The 26,537-nt window shown below is 44.5% G+C and overlaps 2 protein-coding genes across 4 annotated transcripts in view; one reads left to right on the top strand and one right to left on the bottom strand.

Annotated features, from left to right (window-relative positions):
* Positions 1-4,525, bottom strand: part of KIF24 (kinesin family member 24) — an 80,268-nt gene extending 75,743 nt beyond the window's left edge. Inside the window, exon 1 of one of the 2 annotated variants that reach the window (XM_062208051.1) lies at positions 4,378-4,525. The gene's annotated coding sequence lies outside the window, so the exon portion shown is untranslated. Of the gene's footprint in view, positions 1-4,061; positions 4,276-4,377 lie in introns of those variants that run through there. The other variant, XM_062208052.1, reaches the window with a different exon arrangement.
* A 230-nt stretch (positions 4,526-4,755) lies between these two features.
* On the top strand, positions 4,756-17,824 carry NUDT2 (nudix hydrolase 2). 2 transcript variants are annotated; one of them, XM_062208057.1, is made up of 3 exons: positions 4,756-4,867; positions 14,553-14,682; positions 17,232-17,824. In XM_062208057.1, the coding sequence occupies exons 2-3, from the start codon at positions 14,556-14,558 to the stop codon at positions 17,546-17,548; spliced, it is 444 nt and encodes a 147-aa protein (XP_062064041.1). In that variant the 5' UTR covers positions 4,756-4,867; positions 14,553-14,555; the 3' UTR covers positions 17,549-17,824. The 2 variants fall into 2 exon arrangements, with proteins under 2 accessions (XP_062064041.1, XP_062064040.1); XM_062208056.1 differs by having other exon boundaries at positions 4,757-4,867; positions 14,542-14,682.
* The last annotated feature ends 8,713 nt before the right edge of the window (positions 17,825-26,537 follow it).

Genomic DNA, 26,537 nt, shown 5'->3' with positions numbered 1-26,537 from the left:
TCTCTGTAAATCTGGCTTTCAAATAAATAAATCTTAAAAATAAAATAAAATATATAAAACAGCCTCATAAAGTACAATTCACATGTCACAAAATTCACCCTTTGTAATATACACTTTTGACAGCTTTTGGTATGTTCACAGTTATATAATCAATCAAGACAATCACTTTTAGGCCATGTAAACCATTAATAGCCATTCCTCATTCCCCCCTATTCCACCTAGCCCTAGACAACCACTAATAACATTCATTTTTAAAAGGTGTTACTAACAAAGTCATTGGGCCCACTGTATCACCAGAAACTGATTCAATATAAACCCAACATTCTCAAGCGATTCTCATGTTTCTGTATCTTGTATAAAGCATAAAACCCCTATTAAGATCATAAGAAACAATTAAAAGGCAAATAAACTCTTTACCCCAACAAGGGAATTAGTTATTTTAAACTCTAAGGATTATTCTATCTATAGACTACTGCTCAACACAAGACAAATGATACTAGACAACTGCTTAAAACAACAGCTGCAAAGGAATTAGAATATGATACTTAATGGACTTCTCAAAGGAAGATGTGGATTTTGGGATACCAATCATGAGACTTATATCCAACTACTTTTCAAAAAAGTAGTTTAAGGCTGTTTATACCTGAAAAAAAATTGTTAGTTTATGGTGGCTAATGCTTTGCACTTATCATAATTCCCTTCAAAAGCCCCAAAATGAGTTTATTAAATATGGGGAAAACATGGGAGCAGTGACCTAAAAATAAACATAACACAATTGTTGAACTCAGTTATCTTAAAGCAGGGCAAGTAATACTCTCTCCAATTATAGAGGGTTAACTTAGAATTCCCAGAGCAGGTGGCAACTGATGTCAGTTTAAATTCAGACCTTTATTTTTAAAATCTTTGTCTAACCCAACTGCAGGAGGTTGTCATTTGCAAATCTGTCATTTTACAGTCATAAAATACTTTCAACTGAATGTATCTCATATGTAGAACTGGAAAAATAACTATTACAATCAGTTTTGATAAATTACCAAGATGATATAAGTTCAATCGGGGTTAGATTCCTTTGGGAACTGTTGCCAGCATGGCACCAGGAATTATTTCAAAAGGAGTGACACTGAGAAAGCAGAGAGCAATTACAACAATTCTAGTCACTGTGACCTAAATGATTTCTGCAGACTTTTTGTGATAAATAGCAATCATATCACTTTACAAATGAAGAAACTGAGGCATAATGAAATATATTTTAAAACACCTATATGAATTTTTTTAGAAAGTGATTAGATATCCATATGTTGGCTACACCACTGTATACCACTAATTTAACCAATCAAATCTCAATGTAAGGGGCTAGCATTGTGGTGCAGCTGGTAAAGCTGCCACCTGGGACGCTGGCATCCCATATGGGCACTGGTTCATGTCCCAGCTGCTCCACTTCCAATCCAGCTCCCTGCTAATGGCCTGGGAAAGTGGTGGAGGGTGACCCAAGTGTCTGGGCCCCTGAGTTTGTATTATGCAAATAAATTTCTATGGATACAGTGATGGCCACAGTTCCACAACATACTTTATCCAGTCATTCAAGAAATACTTTCTGAGAGCCTGTTGTGAGCTAGGCCCTGTTCTAGGCATTGAGGATAGAGCAGTGAACAAAATAAAGTCACTGCTCTCATAGCAGTATTATTTTGGTGGAAGAAGATAATTAATAATCAAATAAGCAGGTTAATTTCAGAGAGTGATAAGTGTAATAAAAAATAAATCAGGGCGAAGGGTCCACTTTATATTACATGATCAGAGAACGCCTCATTCAGAAGGGAACACTGAGGTAAACCTTGAAATAGTAAGGAGATAAAAGAGGCAGAGAACTGCAAGTGAACCCATCAGTCCTGAGGCAGAAATGAGCATGGCAGGATCCAATGATCAACAGAAGGCCAGTCTGCTGAGCACAGCAGGGAGAGTAGTATGAGATAGGACAGAGACGTAGGGGCCAGAATACGCAGTCTATTGGGCCACACAAAGGTGTTTGAATTTATTTTTAAGTGAAATAAAAAGTCATTTAGAGGATTTTAAATGAGGAAAGGTTATGATATGATACATGTCTTTCAAAGTCACTCTGCCAGGTTGGAGAGGCTGGATTGCAGGGTTAGGGCAAAAACAGGAGGAGGAAGATTCAGGAAGCACTGAGCAGACAACAGATGATAATGACTCAGGAAAAATGTTTGCTTTAGTAAGAACTGGAGTAATACACTAAGTGCTAAATTCAGTGCCTGTTATGCATTCAACAATATATAGTACCTATCATTATTAGTTTATACCTATGGAAAAGTCAGCTTGTTCAAACAGGATATGAACATCAAGAGGGGCTGGCGCTATGGCATAGTAGGTTAAGCCTCTGCCTGTGGCGCCAGCATCCCATATGGATACCAGTTTGAGTCCCAGATGCTCTACTTCTGATCCAGCTTCTTGCTAATGAACATCAAGAGAGGGTAACTCAGGAAGTATACAACACTCAAAGTTCAAGTAGAACTCAATTACTCACTTAACAAAATCTGCTGACAATCTATTCAGCACAAATTGTGAACAGGTTTGCTGAGCCAGTATGGAGAAAATGGACTAGAACATTAGATCTGGAAGGGATCTTAGAAGAGCCTAACCCCTCACTTTACAACCCACCAAACAGCAGCCCAGAGAAAGAAATTGCTGTTCCTCCTAAATTGGAAAATCACATACTATTTTAACCCCAAGGACATGGTTAGCTAACAACTTTTATTCACAAAAAGTTTTTAATGAAATGCTATCTGCACAGCACACTGACATGCCACAGGATAACAAAAACATAGTATTTATATAAAACCCTTGATTTAATGCTTTGCGTACAGTTAACACTCAATAAATGATAGCTATTGCTTTGAGCTGCTAGAAAGATATTTCTTTAGATGGCGAGATGCCCACCTGACATCAACTACTTTACCAGATTAATAGCAGAGCCACGGGAATTCTAGTCTTATTCAACCCTTTAATTTTCCACATGGAAAAAAGTGAGGTTTAAAGGGGCTAAATAACTTGAAAGCCAACACAGTGAAGGAGTTACAAAGACAGAGCCAAGGCCAAACTCTGAATCCCCAGTTTTTTTTTTTTTTTTTTTTTGCAGTGTTTCAAACTTTCATACAAGGATATGTAAGAGAAAAGCTCTATAATATCTGACTCTTTAAATTCTTTTATTAAAGTCACTACTGAGCCATGGTTTTGACATAAGGAAGACACATCAACGACACTGTGACTATAGAGTCTCCGAGATAACAATGAAGCAAGTGTTGGTAATGCGACTCTATCAGAGATACCTGAGGGAGGCTACCCGAGCAGCTCTCACAGCCACTGAAGTAGAGAAGATTATAAAACCTCTCTCCTCACGGAAGAATACAAATACAAGGGAAAAGACGCTTTAAAATTTTTCCAAAGAACCCGCAAAACGTGGCAATATCTGCAGGTCACTAAGGAACTAAAAGGAGATAAATTCTCTTGGTATACAGCAACAGTTTGTTTTAAGCAAAGACTAACAGGAATCTAAAAAAAGGACTGAGAGACCAAGTTTAAAAGCCATAATGTGGAAAGAGTTGCAGCACCCAAATCTGAAAACATTTCTAACCTCTCCCAAAGTGTGCAAAGGCCAACTGAACTTTTCAGGTCCTTTTGCATATGCAGTTAGGGTGCTCCTGACCCTACTCTAAAAATGAAAAATGTCATCTCTGAATATGAGAGATAAAATGGCATAAAAGAGAATTTGACCTACAACGGCATTTCAGAAAGTTCCCGGGAAGCTGGTATTAAAAGGATGTTTATTTTGATACAATTCTTTTTCTCATAATACATTGAAAACACATACTATTTTTTAAAAAACCACAAAGATTAAAAAAAAAAAAGTTTCACGAAAATAAACTCATAAATTTCAACTTCCGTTAAGATTTTTACGTACTCCTCGTATTTGCGAATTAAATTCAAATCAACAATTATTTCCTGAAATTTGAGTACGTGGAAGTCATTGTGAAGGATGCTTGCCTTACCTCAAAGACTTCAGAATTGGGGGAGAAGGGAGGAGAATGGGGTTCGCCGAAGTTAAGGGCTTCGGGACTCAAAGACTTCATGAGAAGTGGCGTTAAAGCTAATGGCTGAACACAAAATTAAAAATAACTGCCGAAGCATAATATGCGGATGAAAGGTAGGTGAAGGTTCGGAACCGGCAGAGGCCAAAGCCCGGTTCCCTCTCAAACGCCCGAGTCTGCGTGCTCCGCGGGCGCCACGCGCACCCACTCCCGCGAGGCGGCCGCCACAGCTTCCGACCACGCCCGCCCCGCCCCGGTCCCCGCCCGCCTTTCTCACCTTGCGGGCGTCCAAGCTCCTCCTTGGTCAGCCCTGTCTGACCACTGAAAAGGACGATGCGGTCCGGCGAGGGCCCCAAGACCGGACACTCTCTCGTGTCTTGTCAACCGGTGCGTCCCAGCCGGCAGCCAGGCCGCATCCCCATGGCAACGGCGCCAAGCGCCAGTTCGAACGCCCGCGCTGGCGCTCGCGCGCCGGCCGTGCCGCGCCACCAGCCAATGAGCATCCAAGGAACCCGTTAACGTGCATCGCCTTCTCCCCGTGAACACCAATCAGGAACCCGAAACACAGTGGACGTAACTCCTAATTTCCGTCCTTCAGCCAATCGTCATGCTTGAGTGAAGTTCTCGCGAGAGAAAGGTATCGTTGAGGCGGGTCCAGGATCCTTTTGCCAATTCTGTTGGTCTCCTGAGGAGCAACAGCGTTCTTCTGATTGGCCGCTGCACTTTCCGTCTCCGTTCAAGGCCCGCCTCTTGCCTCTGAGCTTCAGGTGAGTATCTTTAGGGCCCACCTGGGTTTAATTTTCAGGGGGTAAATGGGGAGGCTTAGTGCATTGGGAGTCTGCCATTGTCTAGCGTTCCGTCGCTGCCAAGTCAAAGGTGGACGCGCCCTCCTCCACACTAGCAGTTTGGTCTGAGTAGGCAGGCCCCAGTCGCTTGCAGGACCTCAGTTTTCCTAGCTGCACCAGGAGAAGGGAAAATTCAGTGGTCCGGTGAACCTTGCACGCCACCACGCAAGTGGTGATGGAGTGACTCATAGGAGCCCCAGAGGCGAGCGAGCTACGAGTTTAGGGCCCAAAGGCCAGGCACCGTACCGTCCCCTCCCTGGGCCTCCGTTGCTTTCCAAAAACAGATTTTATATTTTCTATTTATTTCACTTACTGAACTGGCAGTTAAAGCAGAGGAAAAGAAGGTCAGGCGAGAATCCTCACCTCCTCAACAACAACAAAAATGCAACCACTTAAACAGTGCAATCAAATAGTCAAATGTAAGACACTAGTACAGAGTCGTGGTTAAGAGCAATGATGCTGAGGCCGGCAGACCTGTGTTGGAGTCACTACCTAGGCATATCTCCGAGCCTGAATTTCCTTTTTCCTCTTTTAATAATGAAGGTAAAGCTTTTGGCATGATGCCTGCCAGGAAATGGTAGCTATTATCCTCATAATAAAAACAAATCGACACACCAGCTTGTATACAGCTCACAAGGTACTCCCTGTAATTGAGTACTCAATGTAGCTCAAAATTCATCAGTTAAGGAAAAAAAAGCAACTCTCACTAGTAATTAAAAATATCTGGTCTCCAAAAGAAATGTTCCCCCTGGTATCTATATTAAAAGGAAGTTCTCTTGTTGATTCTTATATATATGGGGTATACATGATGTGGTGAACACGTATTCACTGGCAATTTTCATGTTTCACAGGAAACATGAAAAGCCATTTCTTGATTCAATTTTCTATGAAAACTAAGCACATGCCATTAAAACATCAAGTGGGGTGGGCTTCTGGCACAGCAGTTACGACACTGCTTGGGACTCCACATTCCATATTGGAGTGACAGCTCCAAAGTTTGAGTTCCAGCTGCCCCTCTGATTCCAGCTCCCTGGGAGGCAGCAGGTGATGACTCAAATACACGGGCCCCTGCCACCCATGTGAGAAACCTGATTGAATTCCGCTAGCTTTGGCCTGGCCTGGGTGGGCGTGTGCATAGTGAACCAGCAGATGGAAGATTTATCTTTCCCTCTCTGATTTTCAAACAAACAAAAAATTTCAAGCCCATAAAATAGAGAAGCTTACTGGTGACCTTAAATAATGCAAGGGTAAGAGTGGCTCACTCTGATATATCAGATCCTATATATACATCATTCATTTTAAATTCTACAATAACCACATAAAGTAGACGGTACCTTCATTTTACACTTTTGGTAAGTATCTTGCTCTAAATAACCATTAAATTCAGTAGCTAGGTCTTTGTCATTGCTAAGTCAGCCATGCTTTTCTGTGTTGTGTTGTACTGTTTCTGACTGAAAGAGCATAAAAATATTTTGGAATACAAAATATAAGGGTAGGTTTGGACAGGTAGACTCAACTAAATTGGAGGGAAATGGGCTGCATAGGTACCTACCACTGGAACAGATGCTTCCTATCATAGAAAATTTCCACTTTGGGAAATGAAGAGATGGGATAAGATGATCAGTGAACTTTAGACACATCTGTCCATTTACCTTGGGAATAGCCTATGGCACTTCAAATTCAATCTGTCTCCGACAGAAGTCATTAGATTCTACCCGTTCCTCCCCTCAGTCACCTAAACCAAACCTCTCTCCCTTTCCTTTGGACTATGAATTGTCTCTCTGACCTTCAGATAATGAAACATCAATATTGTCAGTTTTACTTGGAAATACCTTCTTCATTCATCTCCTTTCATTTCTCACGTCTCTGCCTTAATCTAACTCCATATCATTTGTCAACTGAAGTGTTGGCAATAAGCTTGTAACTGGTTTGTTTCTTCTAGTCTTTCCTCCCATTTCATTTTCTGTACCTTGCCTGTAAAATGTCCATGTGACCAAATTATGGCGCTGCTTAAAGCTAATCAAAAGGCCTCATTGTCTGTGGAATGAAAACAAAGTTGTTTACTAATGGAATTTTATCATGTGCTTGCTTGAGGGTTTCTGTCCATTCTGCCCTCTACCTGAGGTACCCCTGGCCTCTACCTTGTTCTGTCCAGTAAACCCTTAGCAATCCTCAAAATTCTTATGACACGCCCATTTGACCTAAAGATCCTTCTTTGTTGCCTTACCATCTTATATATACCTTATGATGCACAAGTTACAGCTTTGTCTCCAGCTTTGGGGCTGTGAACCTCTAGAAAGTTGGGCTTTATTCAGTTTCACATCTCCCTTTCAGTCCTGTAAAACACCGTGTCTTGCAAAGAACACCTTCAGGCTCTAGTGTTGGAATTCCTGTTTACTTTCCAGAGTCGTACAGCAGATGGCACTAATAGGCCATGTAACGAATTTCACTATGCTAGCTACCTTGTGAGATTTTGGTATCCTAGAAGCCATTCATGCCATTACAGGTGAAGTCTCCTATTTCCTTAGCCAAAAGGCAAAGAGCAAAATGACTTAGCAGCTTGGTCTCACCCAGAAGAAGGGAGTGGCAGCTATCCAGGGAAAGGTGCAGCAGAGGGAATATTGTCTTTCTCAATTTATTCATGGTAGGTAGGGGCTTTTTTCTTTTTTGTTTGTTTTGTTTTTCTTTTTCCTCCATTGTTGTTGTTAGAAGGGAGAGCTTTATTCATGGCTGGGCACCTCATTTCTGTCCACTTGGAAAGGGAAGAAGGAAATTAGTAAAATGGAGAAAAGACAATTATGACATGGAGATGAGGGAAACCTGGGCAGTTTGTAGAGCTGCTTTTAGGTAGGCAGAGTTGGCTTTCCTTTTCTCACAGTGGAGTGGCCCAGGCAGATTTTACTCTTCCTGCATCTTCTATGGGCACCGTGACATTCATCTACTGCTCCGCCCCACTCCCAACTAAGACCTGTGCAGTGAAAGCATTCTGGTTGACATCTTCAATCTCCATATGAATATCGATTAAAGACTGGGAATTTTAAACTGGAAGTGATTTAATAAATCACTTGTGTGTCTTCACAGGGCTGTTTGTGCCCTAAGCCCTGTTATTTCATGGTGAGCAGAGTCTAAGAGGGAATAAAATATGGACTTTGGAGTTAGACTTACTTGGATTAGAATCCTACCATTTATAGGCCAGCTATGCCCATGGGCAAGTCTTTTAACTGTTCTAATGTCTCAGTTTCCTTATAAACTGGAGATAATGATGTTTCGTTTGAGGGTTGTCTTGAGTATTAGAGATGATAGTTGTCGGAAAGCTTGCAGGGCGTAGTCGGCACAGTATTCATGCTTAATTGATAATGTAGTGGCATAAAGCACTCTTTCTGCAGGAGGGATCTTAGATTAGGAGGAACAAGTCAAGGGGAGGATTTGGGGAGCTCTTTGTCTACGTGTATATTTGTGAGAGCTTCTGAGGTTGAACTATGCACGCAGTAGCACTCTGATTAATTCGATGAAAACAGTGGGACATGACAGCATAACCATTTATCTGTAAATTATTTTTTGGCACCTCGGTCCTGAACCTCGCAGGCTGTAAGGGAATTATATATGTAAAGAGAAAGCCAAGAGCGCTTTCCCTTAGCTTCTGGAACCTTCTGATGACATTGAGGGGTTTTTTTTTATTCAGATTTTTTTTCTAACCACCTCAGGCACTCTGCCATTTTTCTGAAGTGTGAATTGCCTGCTGTCAGCCTGGAGTTCTCACCTCTGCAATCCTGGCTGCAGGCATATTTGCATATTGGATGCTGTGTTCTTTAACCCCCTGAGGTTTGAATCCACTTGGAGTCCACGCCTGTGAAAGCTGGCTGCTTTAAACCCCTGGACAGTTTCAGCCCCATGGTCTCCAGAAAAACAGAAAACCCCCAACAATAGCCCCATTGACTTTTATGTAAATGGCACTTTTCAGGAAAACACTGGTCTATTTCCCAGAGCCCCAGAACATATTCAAACATTTGTTTGAGCAGGAGGTAAGGAGAGAGTTCTGTTGAGTCCACGGAGCTCTGTTGAGAGCTGCCTTGCTGAGCCCCAAGGAAACAGAGCTCATAGTTGGGCTCTTCCCTACGTGAGGTATGGTACAACAGAGATTTACCGCAGTAGCTATGTGTGCTTGTGGTGGCTTTGTACTGTGTCAATTTAGCTAAGCTGCAATTGCATTCCCCAAGTTTGCTTTCCTATATTGTTTAGGTTAGGAAAATTTTGTGCAAGATTTGGAAAGCTGAAGTAAAATAGCAACCACACCCTATGAAGGACAGAGCTGGCTACCGGGCATGGCGGCAGTGCATGGATTCTGACCCTGATCTGCTGGCTCGCCTTGCTGGTAAAGGACAGCTCTCCCAGCCCCTGCTTTCTCTCTCTTCCTTCATCTCCTCTGAGTCCTGGGCCAGGTGTACATTCAGCATTGTGGCAGAGGGCAGCTTCTCCTGCAGGTCACCCATGTCACTGACTTGGAGACAGCGAAAGGAAGGTTCGGGTTTGGGTTTGTCCTCATGAGTTCCAGTTGTCTTCGTAGGTCCTGATTTGTTCTCACAGGTCCTAGTTTGTCCTTGCTCACCTCTACTTCACCTTCAGTTGTCTTTCCAACTGCTGACCTCAGCGAGGTATAGAAACTTCAGACCCAAAACCAGATGCAAAGGTGATAGAGTGCATGGATCTCTACCAGATTTCATAATTGCACACAAGGAATGATCCCTAAAATAAATCCTTAATTTTCTGTCACTCATACTGTTCTGCTTCTCCAATTGAAACCTGTAATAGAAGTTGATTTAGCTGTGTTAGGAGTCAGATGCTGGAGTGATTAGCAGCGAGAAGGCTTCAAGAGGAGGTGACATTTGAGTTGCTTCACAGAGGAGGAGTAGGAAGTTGTATGTATGGAGTGGGGTTGGGGAGGCAGGGCAGGTTCTAGAGTTGCTCAAGCAAAGCAATTGAAAGGAGTTCTGCCTGTCTCAAAGAACAGTCTTTTCCATGGGTTCATAGCATAGATGGGGAGTGAACATGTGATCCTAACTCTTCTTAAAGATTTATTAGTTTTTTTGAAAGGCAGAGTTACAGAGGGAGAGGGAGAGACAGAGATATATTCCATCTGCTGGTTCACTCCCCAAATGGCTGCAACAGCTGGAGCTGAGCCAGGCCAAAGCCAGGAACCTGGAACTCCATCTGTTCCAACTTGTGGATGGCGGGGGCCCAGACACTTGGGCCACCTATCTTCTGCTGTCTTTCCAGGTGCATTAGCAGGGAGCTGGATTGGAAGTAGAGCAGCCAAACTGAAACCAGTGCTTATATAGGATGCTAGTGTTGCAGGCAGCAGCTTAACCCATTGTGCCACAATGCCGGCTGCTGATCCTAGCTCCTCTGATCCCATTGAGATGAATCATTGGCCAACCTGGTTCTTAGATGTCTGCCTGCACACTGGCATTCAGTGAGATACGTTCTTGCTAGGGTACATCCTTCTCACTACCCTAAGATTCATCCCCCAACCCCTGCCACATAGGAAGATCTTGGCCTGCTGTCCACCCACCAGTGGCTCCACATGGCCACTCCAGGCCTGTCTTTTTTGGCTCCCTGTGCAGGCACCGTTGCATTCTCATGCTGTATCAGTGGTGACAGTGGTGTGGAGGAATACTGTGGGGCTTCCAGTCCTAGGGACGTCTTGGATCCCTAAGTTTTTCTAGGGGTTCAGTCCTAGGGACGTCTTGGATCCCTAAGTTTTTCTAGGGGTCCAACACTTCTTCTGTGGAGCTCTAGCTGAGGCAAGAGCAAGGTACCTTACATCTGTAACTTCCCAGTGGGTTCTGAGCATCTTTATAGGGAGGGCAGAGTTCCAGCTACCTCTTGCTGCCTGAACCATGAACAGTAATTTGAAATCTTTTTTTCACCAGTTCTCAGTGACATGGTACTTCCTTTCCAGAATGAGGAAAGTTCTGTGCATAAACAGAGAGTGCAGGAAAATAGAACACCGTGTTTAATAAAAGCCTGCTACTACCTTACATATAGATTTTTAAACTCAGACAAGATCACATTATACATACAGAACTATACTTCTTTTACTCAACGTATCTGAAAATCTTTTCTTAGAAGCAACATATTTGGCTCTACCTTATTTTGATAAGGGCTTCATAATATTCCATTATATAGATAATACTATGTTTTACTTTAACTGTTCCCATGTTGATGGATATTTGTTTCTTCCATTTTTTTTCTTGATATTGCAAACAAGGTTGTAGTGAACATCTTTGTGTGTGTATCTTTTTTTTTTTTTTTTTTTTTGACAGGCAGAGTGGATAGTGAGAGAGAGAAACAGAGAGAAAGGTCTTCCTTTTTGCCGTTGGTTCACCCTCCAATGGCTGCTGCAGCTGGTGTATCTCGCTGATCCGAAGGCAGGAGCCAGGTGCTTCTCCTGGTCTCCCATGTGGGTGCAGGGCCCAAGGACTTGGGCCATCCTCCACTGCCTTCCCGGGCCATAGCAGAGAGCTGGCCTGGAAGAGGGGCAACCAGGATAGAATCCGGCGCCCTGACCAGGACTAGAACCCGGTGTGCCGGCGCCACAAGGCGGAGGATTAGCCTGTTAAGCCATGGCGCCGGCCTGTGTATCTTTTTTTTAAGTATAGTTTTTTTAAAATTTATTTGACAGAGTTAGACAGTGAGAGAGAGAGAGAGAGACAAAGAGAAAGGTCTTCCTTCCGATGGTTCACCCCCACAAATGGCTGCTACGGCCAGAGCTACGCTGATCTGAAGCCAGGAGCCAGGTGCTTCCTCCTGGTCTCCCATGTGGGTGCAGGGGCCCAAGCACTTGAGCCATCCTCCACTGCTTTCCCGGGCCACAGCAGAGAGCTGGACTGGAATAGGAGCAACTGGGACTAGAACCCAGCACCCATATGGGATGCCGGCACTGTAGGCGGAGGATTAACCAAGTGAGCCATGGCGCCGGCCCCATTGTGTGGGCATCTTAAACATGTATTTTTTTATGTGGGAGTGCTAGAAATGTATTGCTTAGTCCAAGAGAATGTGCACTTTATGTCTTGATAACTATTACCAAATGTCCTCCTAAGGGGATATGCTAAGTTTCTCTTCAGCAGGTCATTTCAAAAACCCCTTTTGAGATTATTTGTAATCCTTACAAACTTCTTGCTACAGGCTTAGAAAGGTAAGGAAAGGTCTCAGTGTTAGGGGTTTGCTTTTGTTTTGGGGAAGAGCTGCTATCCCCTAAGGTAACATTACCATCTGCCAGCAGCCCTGACAGTTTCCTTGGACCAGGTTTTAGTCAGGGCCTTTGACAGCCACAAACTCATCTTGATTGAGCACCAGTAGAAGGGCGGCATAGGACAGTGGCTCCTACTCTAGCTGACATCCCTGCAGCAGCCCCTCGTGAGCTGTCATGGCTCGGGCATTATCCTGCCTGGGCCACTCTCCCAGGCCTTCGCTGCTTTGGGGGCACCTGGCTTGCTTTCCATTCTGCTATCCCACCTTCCCTTCCCACCTTCAGACCTCTGCCCAGCCTCTTCCCTCCCCCCGGCACATCTTTCTCCTTCCCTTTGCTAACTTCCCGTGACTCTTCCTTGGCTTCTCTGCTCAGATACCCTTTGTTCAGGAAGCCTTCCTTGATTCCCTCAGACAAGGTCAAGTTACTGTTCACACATTTTTTTCTTTGTAGCATATACTTTATTAACAGTTATTTTTTAGCTTGCTTAATTATTTGATGAAAGTCTGCCTCTCCCACTGGAATATTGGCTGCATGAGGGCAAAGGCCCAGCACAGGATTTGCTGAATAATTGAATAACACAAATTTTTCTTCAGCAGAAACTGAGATAAATATCTCCCATACATTTGTTATCTTAATTGCATGTCCTCCTTCATATGATGAATTTGTTGTAAAGATTTATTTATTTCAAAGGCAGAGTGACAGAGAGAAAGAGATCTTTTGTCTGTTGGTTCACTCCCCAAACGGGCTGAAGCCAGGAACTCCGTCTGGGTCTCCCGTGTGGGTGGCAGGGCCTGAAGTACTTGAGCCCTCACTGCTTGATCAGAAGCAGAGCAGCTGTGACTCAGACTGGCACTCTGATATGGGATGTGGGTGTTCCAGGTGGCAGGCCTAACCCGCTGCACCACAGTGCCCGCGCCATGGGCTGTTCTTTCCTCTGTGCAGATACTCTTGTCTCCTGTCTGTCTTTTTGCTGTCGACTTCTTTCTTGTAGTGAAAAAAATCTTTGTTGTATTGCTGATTACAAAATTAATAGATTTTTTGGTAAAATTTTAAGGAATACAGAAATATGTGAAGTAGAAAATGAAAGATTCCCTATGATCTCAGCTTCCAGAAGCCACTGTTAATGATGTATGTGTGTCGTTTCAGACGTCTGTCTACACATATGAAAGCTCTTGAGTACTATTATGTGCCAGGCACTGTTTTAAATCACTTCACAAAATTTAAATTATGGGCGGGTATGGGAGGAAGAACCACTATATTCCTAAAGCTGTACTTATGAAATTTGAATTCATTAAATAAAAGCTTTCTTAAAAATTAAATTATGTGCTCCTCACAGTAACCTGTTTGAGATAGAGCTATTATTATTCCATCTTACAGATGGAATAACTGAGGAACAGGAAGGTCATATAGCTGATATATGTTAGAGCCATAGAGTATGAACCTTGGTTCCAGATTCATGCTTTTTTTTTTTTCCAAAAGCAGAGTGACAAAGAAAAACCATCCACTGGTTCACTCCCCAAATGGCCACAATAATCAGGTCTGGACTAGGCCAAGACCCACCATCTGGGTCTCCCACTTGGGTGACAGGTGCCCAAGCACTTGGGCCACCATCTGGTGCTTTCCCAGGCACATTAGTGGTAAGCAGAATTGCAAGCAGAGCAGCCAGGCCTCGAACTGGCGCTCCCATAGGGGATGCCGGCATCACAAGTGGTGACTTAACCTGCTGTGCCACAACACTGGCCTCCCAGGCTCGTGCTGTTGACCACTATGCTAATTTACCTTTAATGGGCTGACAAAGAGACCTTCTGCTATATATACCCTCTTGTACTTTGATTTTGAACCTTGTGGATGTATAATAACATGGGTAAAATAAAAGACTAAAATAAATCAACAACAAAAACGTTTGTAGGTCACCCAGCTGCCTTCCATAGGTGACCCGTGAATCATCAGGAACTGCCTTGTCAGGTCTGAGAGCTCAAGATACAGACTGAGGGAGGGGGATGATGGATTTGAGGATAATATTTGTACTGCTTGTCTCCCATTACCACATCTCTCGTGTGTGGTGGGTTTGCTGTGGAGCCCTCCAGTCTCATAACAAATACACTGGAGCCCTGTGTTTTGCAGGCAAACCTGGCGGGGTTTGAATAGAGGCCGCACTGCCTGAGAGCAGTTGCCAAGTCCTGCCGGGTTCCCTCCACTGGCCCTTGGCAGGCTCCCCTTTTCCTTCAGGTCATGAGATCCCTGTTAGGTAGTCTGTGCCTCTCTCCAGCACCAGAGCACCACCCCCGGCATGGATCGTCCTGTTCTGTGTAACTTCCCCGTGTCCCACCTCACCTTTGTTAAGTCCTTGCACAGACCATGGCCCTGCGAGCATGTGGCTTGATCATCTTCCGAAGATGCCTCGCGCCCAAGGCGGACAACAGTGCGATTGAGTTTCTCCTGCTGCAGGCATCGGATGGCATTCATCACTGGACTCCTCCCAAAGGTGCGAGGCCAAAAGGGCTGGGTCTTGGGGAAATGCGGAGTGTTGCTCAGAAATCCACCCTGCCCCGCCCCCACAAGGCTTGTTTCCCAGGGACTGTGCAGAAAGAGGGGGCAGGGTGGATAGGGCCCTTGACCCTTTCTACATAGAGGGTTCCAAGGCCAAAGCAGACCTCAAAATAGAATTCGGTGGCCGAATCACAGGGTGGAAGCAACACCTGGTGTTTTTGTGCGTCTCATTCACCAGTCCTCCAGAACTTTCTGGCCTCTGTAGTAAATGACTGGGTAGGAGAAAAGCCACTGGGCTGGGAATTGGGATGCTGGGGTCAAGTCATGACTGGGCTGTGTTTTTTCTTCTGTCAAACATGGGGTTGGACTAGAAAATTCTAAGCTTGCTTCTAGCCCTGTCTCTGACTTCATTTGTTCGGTTTCCTTTGACTCCTGGTTTAGTGTCCTCATCACTTGTTTTTTTCTTTGTTTGATTTTTCAACTATATACATAGAGCATGATTTCTGGAGTGTTTCTGAACATAGCTGTGTTTTGATTTAGGAGCATGGAGAAGTTGAGTTCCCTGATCGTAGGTGCATTCGTCTCCCAGCTCTGACAGGAGTGGGGGAATGAGGGCTAGGAGGATCCTTCTCAGCCCAGGAGGCTGTGAAGATTAGAGACCTTGAGATTGCAGCTTGATCAGCCGCCTGCGCCTTGGATCCATCACTCGGCATCCAGGGTGGAGTTGGCTAAGTCTCCAGAGGGCAGAAGAGTGAAGATTAGGGTTCTGAGGATTTAGGCCAAACCAAGATCTGTTTGCAAGCTGCCTGTTTTTCATCCACCAGCTCTCCAGATCCCAACTCGAAGAGTAAGAAAGATGTAGTTTAATGGTCCTGAAAGAGAAGCCAGAATGTGTAGGGAGAAATGGGGAAAAAGAGTCATCCTTAGCTAAAGCTATTGGAATGGTCCCAGTGGGTAGGGACAGACTGTGGCTCTGACACCTGCTGGAATAAGGAGTCCAGAGAGAACAGCCCCCAGACAGAAGGAAAGAGGACCTTTAAAGGAGAGTGGTCAAGGAGTGGAGGACCATGTTCTGTGGCTGGAGAAAAACAAGGAAATGGGAACAGGAAATAAATTTTACAGATTTGAATTGCACTATGGATGAACAAAGTGAAAAAAGAGACAGAGGTGTCACAAATTTGTACTATAAATAGGAATATTCACACTTGTCCCCTGATCACCTACATCACACTGCATGATTCCTCTCTGAAAGATGTCAAAGGACCTACCCCATCATATCCTGCTTGGGTTTGGAGAGAAGTTATTCTGCTGACACCGATGGGCAGAATAGATACTCCTGGGAGGGGTGTGCTCAGAGACTCCCACACTTTTCAGGGGAATCAGTGTTACCTGGCCCCGCCAGCACCCTTCCCTCCTTCCTCACCCAACGCATTACCTATCCGTTTTTGTGCACATTGCTGTAGGAAGTGCTATGCAGAGAAAATTTTCCAGCAGCCAGTGGCCACAGTGGGTTTCAAGTGCTAAGCTGTTTTCTGTGCAGCAGCAACTGACTCAGGCACTGCTCTCTATGCAGGCCCCTGGGAAGGAGGAGGGCTTGAGTGCAGCTCCATCTCCCAACCAAGAAGGGAGCAGTTAAGAGTTCCTGCTCCCCAGGAGCTCCCAAACCAGAAGACTCCCCAGAAACTTGTTGGATCTGTGAGTAGACAGAGGCTGCCAAACCCTCCCCAGGCCTTCCCTCTAGGCAAGCTGAGAATTTGTGGGAAAGGTCTAGGGGTAAAGCTGAGGGCTGCTCCAGTCTGCAGAGCTTCAAGTTCTGTTACAACAGTTTTTTGGCAGCTGTCTGCTTGGGTTTGGGTCTTGCCAATAAATTTTCTTAGAACTGGCTCTCAGCTCGTCCTAAGTCTAAGTTCCCATCAGTTTCCCTATGAAACTGAAATCTGGCCTTGCTCAGTTAGAAAGATGAAAACAATTTGGAAAAAGCCTTGATAGCTACTTGGAAACAGCTGCTGGTGCAACAGTGCAGGGTTTTGAGCCTGTCCACTGGCCCTGGGACTGCAGGGTCCAGCTGCAGACAGTGTTAAGTCCTCACTGGATTGCAGGCAAAGTACTGCCTCTTCAGCTAGCTCCAAGCCTGCCAAGAAGGGACTGCCCTTTTAGGAAAAATCACTCTAAGGTCTCCACAGGAAAAGTGGTCCCTGAGAACATGGGTTGAGGACAGCTCCAAAGCATAAGCATGCAGGAGTCTGAAGGGGGCCGTCTCTCTCACCACCAAAGAGCAGTACTGGAAACCTGACTTGCCAGACACATGGGCTGTTTCCCTCTCTACAGAGAAGATGGAATGGGAACGAGGGACTGCTCAGACCCCAGAGACTACCTGCCCCACACCCCTTCCCAGGCACATGAGGGTATTGCCAATCTTCAGGCTTCCTGTAGCCTAGAAACACCTAGAAAAGTCACTGAAGAGCCTGTCTTTAAATCATCTGGCCAGGACAAATCCAGCTTTGGGAACTACTGAAGATTTCCTCCTTCTTTTCTCCTAACCAGGCCACGTGGAACCAGGAGAGAATGACTTGGAAACAGCCCTGAGGGAGACTCAGGAGGAAGCCGGCATAGAAGCAGGCCAGCTGACCATCATTGAGGGGTTCCGAAAGGAGCTCAATTATGTGGCCAGGGAGAAGCCTAAAACAGTCATTTACTGGCTGGCCGAAGTGAAGGACTACAACGTGGAGGTCCGCCTCTCCCACGAGCACCAAGCCTACCGCTGGCTGGGGCTGGACGAGGCCTGCCATTTGGCTCAGTTCAAGGAAATGAAGGCAGCACTCCAAGAAGGACACCAGTTTCTCTGCTCCACAGCGGCCTGACTGGCCAGAGCAGAGTCATTGGCTTTGGTAGGGTTTTTCAGGGGCCTGCTGAAATGCACTATCCTCAGGTCCCGGGAAGATTGTACGGGTGTTAGGCTCATTGCAGCAAATAGCAGCTAAGTCGGTGAGATCAGCTGAGGTCTCTTAAACGAGAGCAAGCAAAAACCTCAGCTGGGTGGAAAGGCAGAGGAGAAGTAAACATTTTAAGAGGCCAAGCCCAGTAAGTGTATCCTGTACCTTATCAATAAATCTCAAGCAGCTTCTCAGTCCCTCTAACCAGTTGTTTTTTGTCTTGGTCTGTTGCCATCCACTGGTGAGAAGAAGAAAGCTAATGTGAATCAGAGCCCTGACCTTACCCACAGGGATCCTGTGTCTGTACCCTAGACTGCAGAGGAGCTGAGGCTAGGAAGGCACAATGGGAGACACCGAGCCCCTGCCAACATGACACTTGCGCCTTTGGAACTCTGAGCCCTATCACCTCACCCCCACCAGTGTCCCTGAGACTTTGTGACCCATGGTCAGGATTTCCAAGCATGTGGGACTGGAGCACAGGAAGTGGGTCTGTTAATACCCACTCATGTGCCTTTCCCCAGCACCAGGCACATATCTTGAAGTGCTCAGTAAATATTTCCTTCATCAGAAACCTAAGGAATTTGGGGCTCCCCAAGTCACAACAGAGAGAGCAGGGACAGGCATCCCTGGACCACCAGGTCATCAGTGACACATGCACTCTGACCTCTCAGCCCAGGCCTACCTCTCAGAGTAATGAGCCTTGTCAGCCTGACTAAGGTCACTGGCTATGGGGCAAACACAGGCGTGCAGGGCTCTGCTGGGCCACCCAGCAGCCGCATTGCCTTTCTACCTTCAGCAAACCCTCATCATGGATGATTCTGTCTTCCCACCTAATTCCTTTCTCCACAATTACACTGCAAGACCCAGAGGTGCAAGAGTTGGGTCTCAGCACTCTTTTCCCTTGCTACTAGGGCTCAAGGAATTCAGAGGCAGGTGTTAGATCTTACAGCCCTTCCAGGAGCTGTTAGCAGCTGGGTTCATGTGGATTTTATTAGAGGGTTGTTGTCCAATGAAGTGCAGAAGATTGGAAAAGAAGGGGCATTGGCAAAGGTCAATCTGGATTACCAGGGTCAAGAACCGCTGCCCCCCACAGGAAGGAAAGGAGTCACCCAGGTCTTAAGCAGGCCTCCAGATGTTTCCAGTCATGGCTTCTCCGTGCAGACAGGGCAAAAGCACTAGTGAACAGGATCTTGGAGCGCAGCCAGGGACCTGAATGGTTTTGTTCCTCACCCTTTTGAGCAGCACTCTCGGAAGGAGGCCTGCTGCAGGAAGTTTTTGGAGCTTAATGTTCTCTTTTCAGGCCAGCAGGGACCACATCCCACTGATTTAATAAATGCCTGCTGGGCAGTGGTGCCAAGCCACAGACAGGCTGCCTCCTAACGAGGCCTGGCTGGCCCTGTGCTCTCAGAATGGGAGGCTGTGGAATGTCGAGACGAAAGCCTCATAGATCAAAGTTGGTGAGCCCTGGAAAAATGACCTGATTTTGCTGCTCATTTTTATTGCTGGGGAAATTGAGGCCTAAAAAGGTAGATGGCCGTGAGAGTTGTCTATATATGGGGTGCTTTGAAGATAAGGCGCCGGAGGGGATACGTTGCCTTAGAATATCTTACTTAGCTTTGGTGTCATTTCTCCGGGCTGTACAGGGTGTTACATTAAAGCACTGATAGTTTGGTGAAAGAGTCCCTCATAAATTATACGCTTTGTGGAAATAAGTGACAGCGGGTAAGAGTACTGCCTGTTATGGGAGGTGGATGAGGTTGACATAGAGTGGAACTGAAATTGAGGTGTGGAAGGCAAGTAAGATTGACCATTATTGCCACTTTGCTTTTGACCGGTTGGGCTTGTTCTACCTGAACTCAGAGACCCCAGAGTATTACAGAGTCTACCTACGCAGCCCTGCCGTTATGGTGCAGTGGGTTAAGCTGTTGATTATAACATCAGCATCCTGTATGAGAGTGCCAATTTGAGTCCTGGCTGCTTTGTTTCTGATCTGGCTCCCTGCTACTTCTCCTGGGAAGGCAGTAGAAAGTGGCCCAAGAACTTGGGCCCCTGCTATCCATGTGGAAGACCAGGATGGAATTTCTGGCCCAGCCCCAGCCATTGTGGCCATTTGAGGAGTGAACCACTGGATAGAAGATATCTTTTTCTCTCTATTCCGTCTCTCTCTCTCTCTGATGCCCTGCCTTTCAAATAGATAAATAGATATTCAGCACTCTACTGACATTCCACTCTGGGTTGGGCCAGGCTCAGCAGAGAAACCTCAGCAGGGTTGTGCCAACTCAGGGGATGCTTCCATGTTGAAAGGTAGGTTGGGCAGGATTGCTCTGAAATGGGAAGATACCCATGCGCCGGCCCCTCTGAAGGAGAGCTCTCCTGGGATCCCAGCCAGTTTGCAAGCCCTTTGGCTCCAAGTCCTGGAGTTCTAGAGTCCAATCCTTCTCAGGTTCTGTGGGGAGAGTTTCAGGAGGTTACACGACCACAGTAAACAAAGAGATTGCTGATGTGGTTATCTTTCCTCTCTACAGGAATCTTGCCCAGGAACAAGCTGGAACACTGGTAGAGGGTCCTGCTTGTCCTGGGTTGGTTCCGTAGAACAGAGAATGGGACCTCTTGTGTCTTTGTACTGGGATCAGAAGAAAGATGACAAGTCATTCTTAAGATCTCCATAGAGGTTGGCTTTAGGAGGCAACCTGGATAGGGCCGCAGTTTGGAGAGGAGCAGCCTCTGGCTTGAGGTGCCTTTGTTTAAATATTTTTGTTATCATTTCTATAGCTCCAAAGTCCTGCCTCCTTCAAAAAAGCTTCCCCAGGATACTCAGAAATTTCTGACTTCCATATGGCTATTTCCCCTTCCTCAAAACTCATCTTACACTTTGGGAAATCGCTGCTGCTGCGCACCCCCCCCCCCCCTTTAATCTGAATCTTTTATTGCTATTCTGTTTTTGGCTCAGGGACTTCTCCCAGCTTCAGTCTCAAGATGACCAGTGTATGGGGACCAGTGTTGTAGGGCAGTGGGTTAAACCAGCACTTGCAATGCCAGCATCCCATATCAGAGTGCAGGTTCAAGTCCCTGCTACTCTGCTTCTGATGTAGCTCCCTGCTAACACACCTGGGAAGGAAGCAGAAGATGGCTTGAGTGCTTAGGCCTCTTGCACCCCAGTGGGAAACCAGGTTAGAGATCTTGGTTCCTGGCCTAGACCTGGCTGTTACAATAATTTGGGGAGTGAACCAGCAGACAGAAGATCGATTTCTCCTCCCTCTCCCCACCTACCCCTGCCCTGTCTCTCTCTGTTGCTCTTTCAAATAAATAAATATTTTAAAAATATTTAAATGTAAATGAGAACAAAAGCAAAATGCCATGTGAGGGGCTGTCTGAGCACAAGTGAACTCAGAGTAGTTCCTCACAGAGTAGTGGCCAGCTGGGGCAGAACAGAGGATGGAGCATCAGCTATGCTTGTCCTTGAAGCACCTTTGCTTACTTGAGTAGATGTTGAGGGTGACCGTGATGACTCCCAGGACACACACCAGGCCAGAGGAAATAAGGTCAACATGATTGTTGTTGAGATTGGATGCCAGGAAGAAAATGCAGATGTGTTTCAAAATGCTGCCTCCCAGTGAAGCTAGTGAGCCTGGTTGGATGGTAGGAGGAGCATAAACACTGTTCTCAGGGCAAGTGTTTGGCACAGTGGTTAAGATGCTGCTTGGGACACCACTTCCCCTGTTAGAGTGTCTGGGTTTCAGTTCTGACTCCACTTCTGATTCTAGCTTCCTGCTACTATGAACTCTGGGAAGCTGGGAGGCAGCAGGTGGTGGCCCAAGTAGCTGGGTTCCAGCCACCCATGTGGGAGGCCCAGATTGAGTCTCAGGCTCTTGGTTTTGACCTGGCCCAACCCAGCTATTGCAGTCATTTGGGGAGTGAACAGGTGGATGGAGGATCTCTGTCTCTGTGTTTATGTCGCTCTTTGCTTTTTGGATAAAGATAAAGGAATAAAAATTAAAAAAAAAATCAACAGCCACCTCCCCAAAACTGTGGCATTCACATTTCTTCCATCACTGTTTTCAGAGTTAGCCTTAGTGTTTATTCGCAAGGACAGATGAGAGCTTGTCCTCTGGTTGTTGAATGTCTTTCAAGTGGCCTTGCTTTTCTGGTGGAAGTCAGAGAGTTATAATGTGAAGAACTATTGTATAGTAATTTCTCTAAGTTATGAGAATTAGAATAATTTTCATATGAACTGGATATTGGATAATGTTAGGGAATTATTAATTTCTTTAAGTATGAAAAATTATGTAGGAAAATACCCTTTTTTGGGGGCAAGAACTATGGCATAGAAGATAAAGATGTGATGCCACCTGCAGTGCCGGCATCCCATTTGGGTGCTGGTTCGAGTCCTGCCTTCCTTTTTTTTTTAAATTTTTAATTTTATTTAAGATATACACACTTCATGCATTTCATATATGCAAATTTAGGAACATAGTGATTCTTCCCACCCTACCCTTCCTCCCATCCACACTCCCACTTTTCTTTCTCCTCTCTCTCCTATTCCAACATTTAATTTTTATGAAGATATATTTTCAGTTTCCTTTCTTTTTTTTAAACTTTTACTTAATAAATGTAAGTTTTGAAAGTACAACTTTCAGATTATAGCAGTTTCCCTCCATAACCTCCCTCCCACCCACAAACCATCCCATCTCCTATTCCCTCTGCCATCCCATTCATCATTAAGATTCATTTTTAATTATCTTTATATACAGAAGATCAACTTAGCATATATTTTTTAAAAATTTTTTTAAAATTTATTTATTTGACAGGTAGAGTTACAGACAGTGAGAGAGAGAGAGACAGAGAGAAAGGTCTTCCTTCTGTTGGTTCACTCCCCAAATGGCCGCAATGGCCGGAGCTGCTGGAGCTGTGCCAATCCAAAGCCAGGAGCCAGGTGCTTCCTCCAGGTCTCCCATGCAGGTGCAGGGGCCCAAGCACTTGGGCCAACCTCCACTGCGCTCCCAGGCCACAGCAGAGAGCTGGACTGGAAGAAGAGCAACCGGGACTAGAACTGGCGCCCATATGCATAGGATGCTGGCGCCACAGGAGGAGGATTAACCTAGTGCACCACGGCAATGGCCCCTACCTTAGTATATACTAAGTAAACATTTCAACAGTTTACACCCACGCAGATACACAAATTATAAAGTACTGTTTGAATACTAGTTTTGCCATTAATTCGCATAGTACAACACATTAAGGACAGAGATCCTACATGGGGAGTAAGTGCACAGTGACTCCCGTTGTTGATTTAACAATTGACACTCTTATTTATGACGTCAGTAATCACCCGAGGCTGTTGTCATGAGTTGCCAAGGCTATGGAAGCCTCTTGAGTTCACAAACTCCGACCTTATTTAGACAAGACCATAATCAAAGTGGAAGTTCTCTCCTCCCTTCAGAGAAAGGTACCTCCTTGTTTGATGGCCTGTTCTTTCCACTGGGATCTCACTCACAGAGATCTTTCATTTAGGTCGTTTTTTTGCCACAGTGTCTTGGCTTTCAATGCCTGAGAAACTCTCATGGGCTCTTTAGCTGGATCTGAATTCCTTAAGGGCTGATTCTGAGGCCAGAGTGCTGTTCAGGGCATCTGCCGTTTTTTGAGTCTGCTGTGTATCCTGCTTCCTATGTTGGATTGTTCTCTCCTTTTTAATTCTATCAGTTATTATTAGCATACACTGGTCTTGCTTATGTGATCCCTTTGACACTTAATCCTATCTTTATGATCAATTATGAACTTAAAGTGATCACTTTAACTAGTAAGATGGCATTGGTACATGCCACCTTAATGGGATTTTGAATCCCATGGCACGTTTCCAGCTCAGCCATTAGGGGTAACTCCGAGTGAGCGTGTGCACCACTTCCAATCCAGCTGTCTGCTATGACTCAGGAAAGCAGTAGAAGATGGCCCAAGTGCTTGATCCCCTGTACCCATGTGGGAGACCCAGAAGAAGATCCTGGCTCTTAGCTTCAGATCAACCCAGCTCCGGCCGTTGCAGCCACTTGGGGAGTGAACCAGTAGATGGAAGGTATCTCTCTCTCTCTCTCTCTCTCTACCTTTGCCTCTCTGTAACTCTGCCATTCAAATTAAAAAAAAAAAAAAGAAAAATGCCCTTTTTATAGGAGGTACAAGCTGGAAAATTTAGGTCACAATTATCTGCAACATACTTTGAAATGGTTCAGAAAAAGAATACATATATATATGTAGATAAAAATATTTAGCAAAACTTTTAATAATTGTTGACTCAAGATGATGACAATATGGATGTTCATTATACTAAACTTCCAACTTTTCTCTATGTTTGAAATTTTCCTGAAAAAATTTGAGAAACAATGAGTATGATCTTACTTAGGCAGTAAAACTAGAAAAAAAAAAACAGGAAGAGAATTATTAAGAATAATTCCTTCTGGATCTGTTGTAAAGCATGATGACTATATCTAATGATGATATATTATAATTTTGAAAAATGTGAAGAGTAGATGTTGAGTGTTCTTACCCCAGCAATGATAACTATGTGATATATATATGTTAATTAGCCAGATTTAATCATTCCACATTGTAGACATGTGTATACTTTGTAACATCATGTTGTGTACAGTAAATACACACCATTTTATCCGCCAAAGCAAATAAATAAATAAAGTTAAAAATGAAAGAGTGCTTGTTTCTGGGTAGGGAAACAAGAGGTGATATTTTTCATTCGTTATACTTTTATGAATTTTGCAAATTTTCTGATTATGATGGATTGCCTTTGTACAAAGATGACTTTTAAAACGTTTTTCTTTCTATTTACTGTATCATGTGATTAAAAGGTGTATTTTGAAAAGAGATTTTCATCCCTCCAAAGGAAAAAACAAACCGGTTTGGGTGTGAGCAAAGAATGTTCAAAGGCCAGCAAAGTTCTTTGACAGCAGATGTAATTTTTAACAGGACTTAAGCTTCAAAGAGCTAGGAGATAAGAAAGGAGGGGCCAAAGAGAAGGTAGAATCTATTCCAGTTGGGAAAGGACATTCAGGTCACAGCTATTTCTTCCCCCAGTTGGACCAAGCCCCAGGCAGAAACAAACAGTGGGTCAAGAATGTTGACTGTGAGGGTGAAATAATAAGAGGTGACAAAGCTCAAAGGTCCTGCAGCTAGAACCATGATACCTTTGTTTCTGTTTATTCTAGAAAGCTGTTTTTAAATTAATTGAGATATCATTCATATATCATAAAAATCACCCCTGCAAAAAGTACAAGTTTATTAGTTTTTAGTTTATTCATAAGATTATACAATCATCACCCCACTAATTCTAGAAGATTCTCATCATTCCCCCAAAAGTCCCCATACTTATTAGCAATCAGTCTATTTCCTCACAAACTCTCCAGTCCCTGGCTATCCCTAGTCGGCTTTTTGCTTATGGGTTTTCTAGTCTCTGTATTTTGTGTAAATGGAATCATACAAATACAAACAATATGTGGTCTTTTGTGTCTGCCTTCCTTGATTTAGGGTAATTTTTTTTTAATTTTACAATTTTTTTAACAAGGATAATTTTTTCCTTTAATACATTAAAGGAATATTTACCCATATTGTAATATGTATTCTCTCTTCCCATTTTTGTTATTATAGCAACTTTGCTGATACAATTCCTATAGCATCCACAATGCCTATTTAAAGTGAAGTGTGTGATTCAAGGGTTTAATATAATCACAGAGTTGTACAACCAATCTATTTTAGGACATATTCATTATCCCCAAAAGAAAACCACACCTGTGAGCAATCACTATTTTCCCCAAGCCTCCCCAGTCCTAGGCAACCACCAGTTTCCTGTCTGTCTATGTATTTGCCTATTGTGGACATTTCCCCTGGAATCATACAGTATGTGGGCTTTAGTGACTGGCTTCTTTCATGTAGCATATTTTCAAGATTCAGTCATGTTGTAGTACAAATCAGTACTTCAGATTATTCCATTGTATGGATGTACTATATTTTGTTTACCCAATTGTGAGGCTTTAGGTAGGTTAGGTTAATAGGCAGTTAGGTAAGGTTCTTGATGAAGTGAGAAAGGGACGAGGTCTCTGTAAGACTGGGGAAGAAAACACCTGCTTATTCCTGGGGGTTGCCAAAGGCAGCACTTGGGTCCTTAATGCAGGATCAGTGCAAAACCAGGTGTCTATTAGAGATAAGCCCAGCAATGTTCCTCTGATCTCAGCTTGTAAGGAGTAAGACCCATCGCTTGCTGATTGGACAATAAGTTCTATTCCTGCCTCCCTGGTTGGATATAATCCTTTACCTTCATAGACCAATTGAAAGTGTAAATTTACATGACCCTTTCTGCACCGCCAATTGGACACAGTTTCAATCCTTTAAACTAGCCAATCAAACAACAAGACACTCTTTTTGACATCACTCTGTGTGATTAAAGAGCCCTCGCTTGCAAGCTACTTTAGTAACTTCTCCCTTGGAAACCCCCCACCCCCACCCCGCAACCGCCACCCATTGCCGCATTAGGAGGCTGCCCTCCCCACTTTCAATAAAACTTCTGCTTTGCTCACTATCAAGGTCTGTGTGGAAATTCTTTGGCATGGAACAAGAACTGACAATGTCCCCCTCCTGTGACACAGTTAACAACTGATGTGTTGGCCAGAGACGGCTGGATCATGGGTTCTAGTCTTCACAAAGACAGTAATCTCATATGTGAGACAGAGAGCAGCAGTAACCAAGGTAGCCAAGTTCAGTGAAGAGCAGAGCAGGTGGGCACCTCAGGAAAGAACTGGGAGCCCAGGATGCTTTAGACTGGAGTTCTTCTAGATGTGTGTAAGAGTCCGCCATTTCTCTTCGCCCCTCCCGCCTCTGGAATCTTACTGGGTTGAGGATTTTCTGAGCCCGAAGCTCATGA

The sequence above is a fragment of the Lepus europaeus genome, chromosome 12 (assembly GCF_033115175.1).
Source record: "Lepus europaeus isolate LE1 chromosome 12, mLepTim1.pri, whole genome shotgun sequence".
Lineage (NCBI taxonomy): Eukaryota > Metazoa > Chordata > Mammalia > Lagomorpha > Leporidae > Lepus > Lepus europaeus.
Note: the sequence above shows the minus strand (reverse complement) of the source record. Positions and strands in the feature narration are given on the sequence as shown.

Bases quoted from the DNA above. Each gene is read 5' to 3' on its own strand.
- NUDT2 (XM_062208057.1), top strand. From the start codon at position 14,556: ATGGCCCTGCGAGCATGTGGCTTGATCATCTTCCGAAGATGCCTCGCG. The intron at 14,683-17,231 runs GTGCGAGGCCAA...TCTCCTAACCAG, and splicing joins TCACTGGACTCCTCCCAAAG to GCCACGTGGAACCAGGAGAG.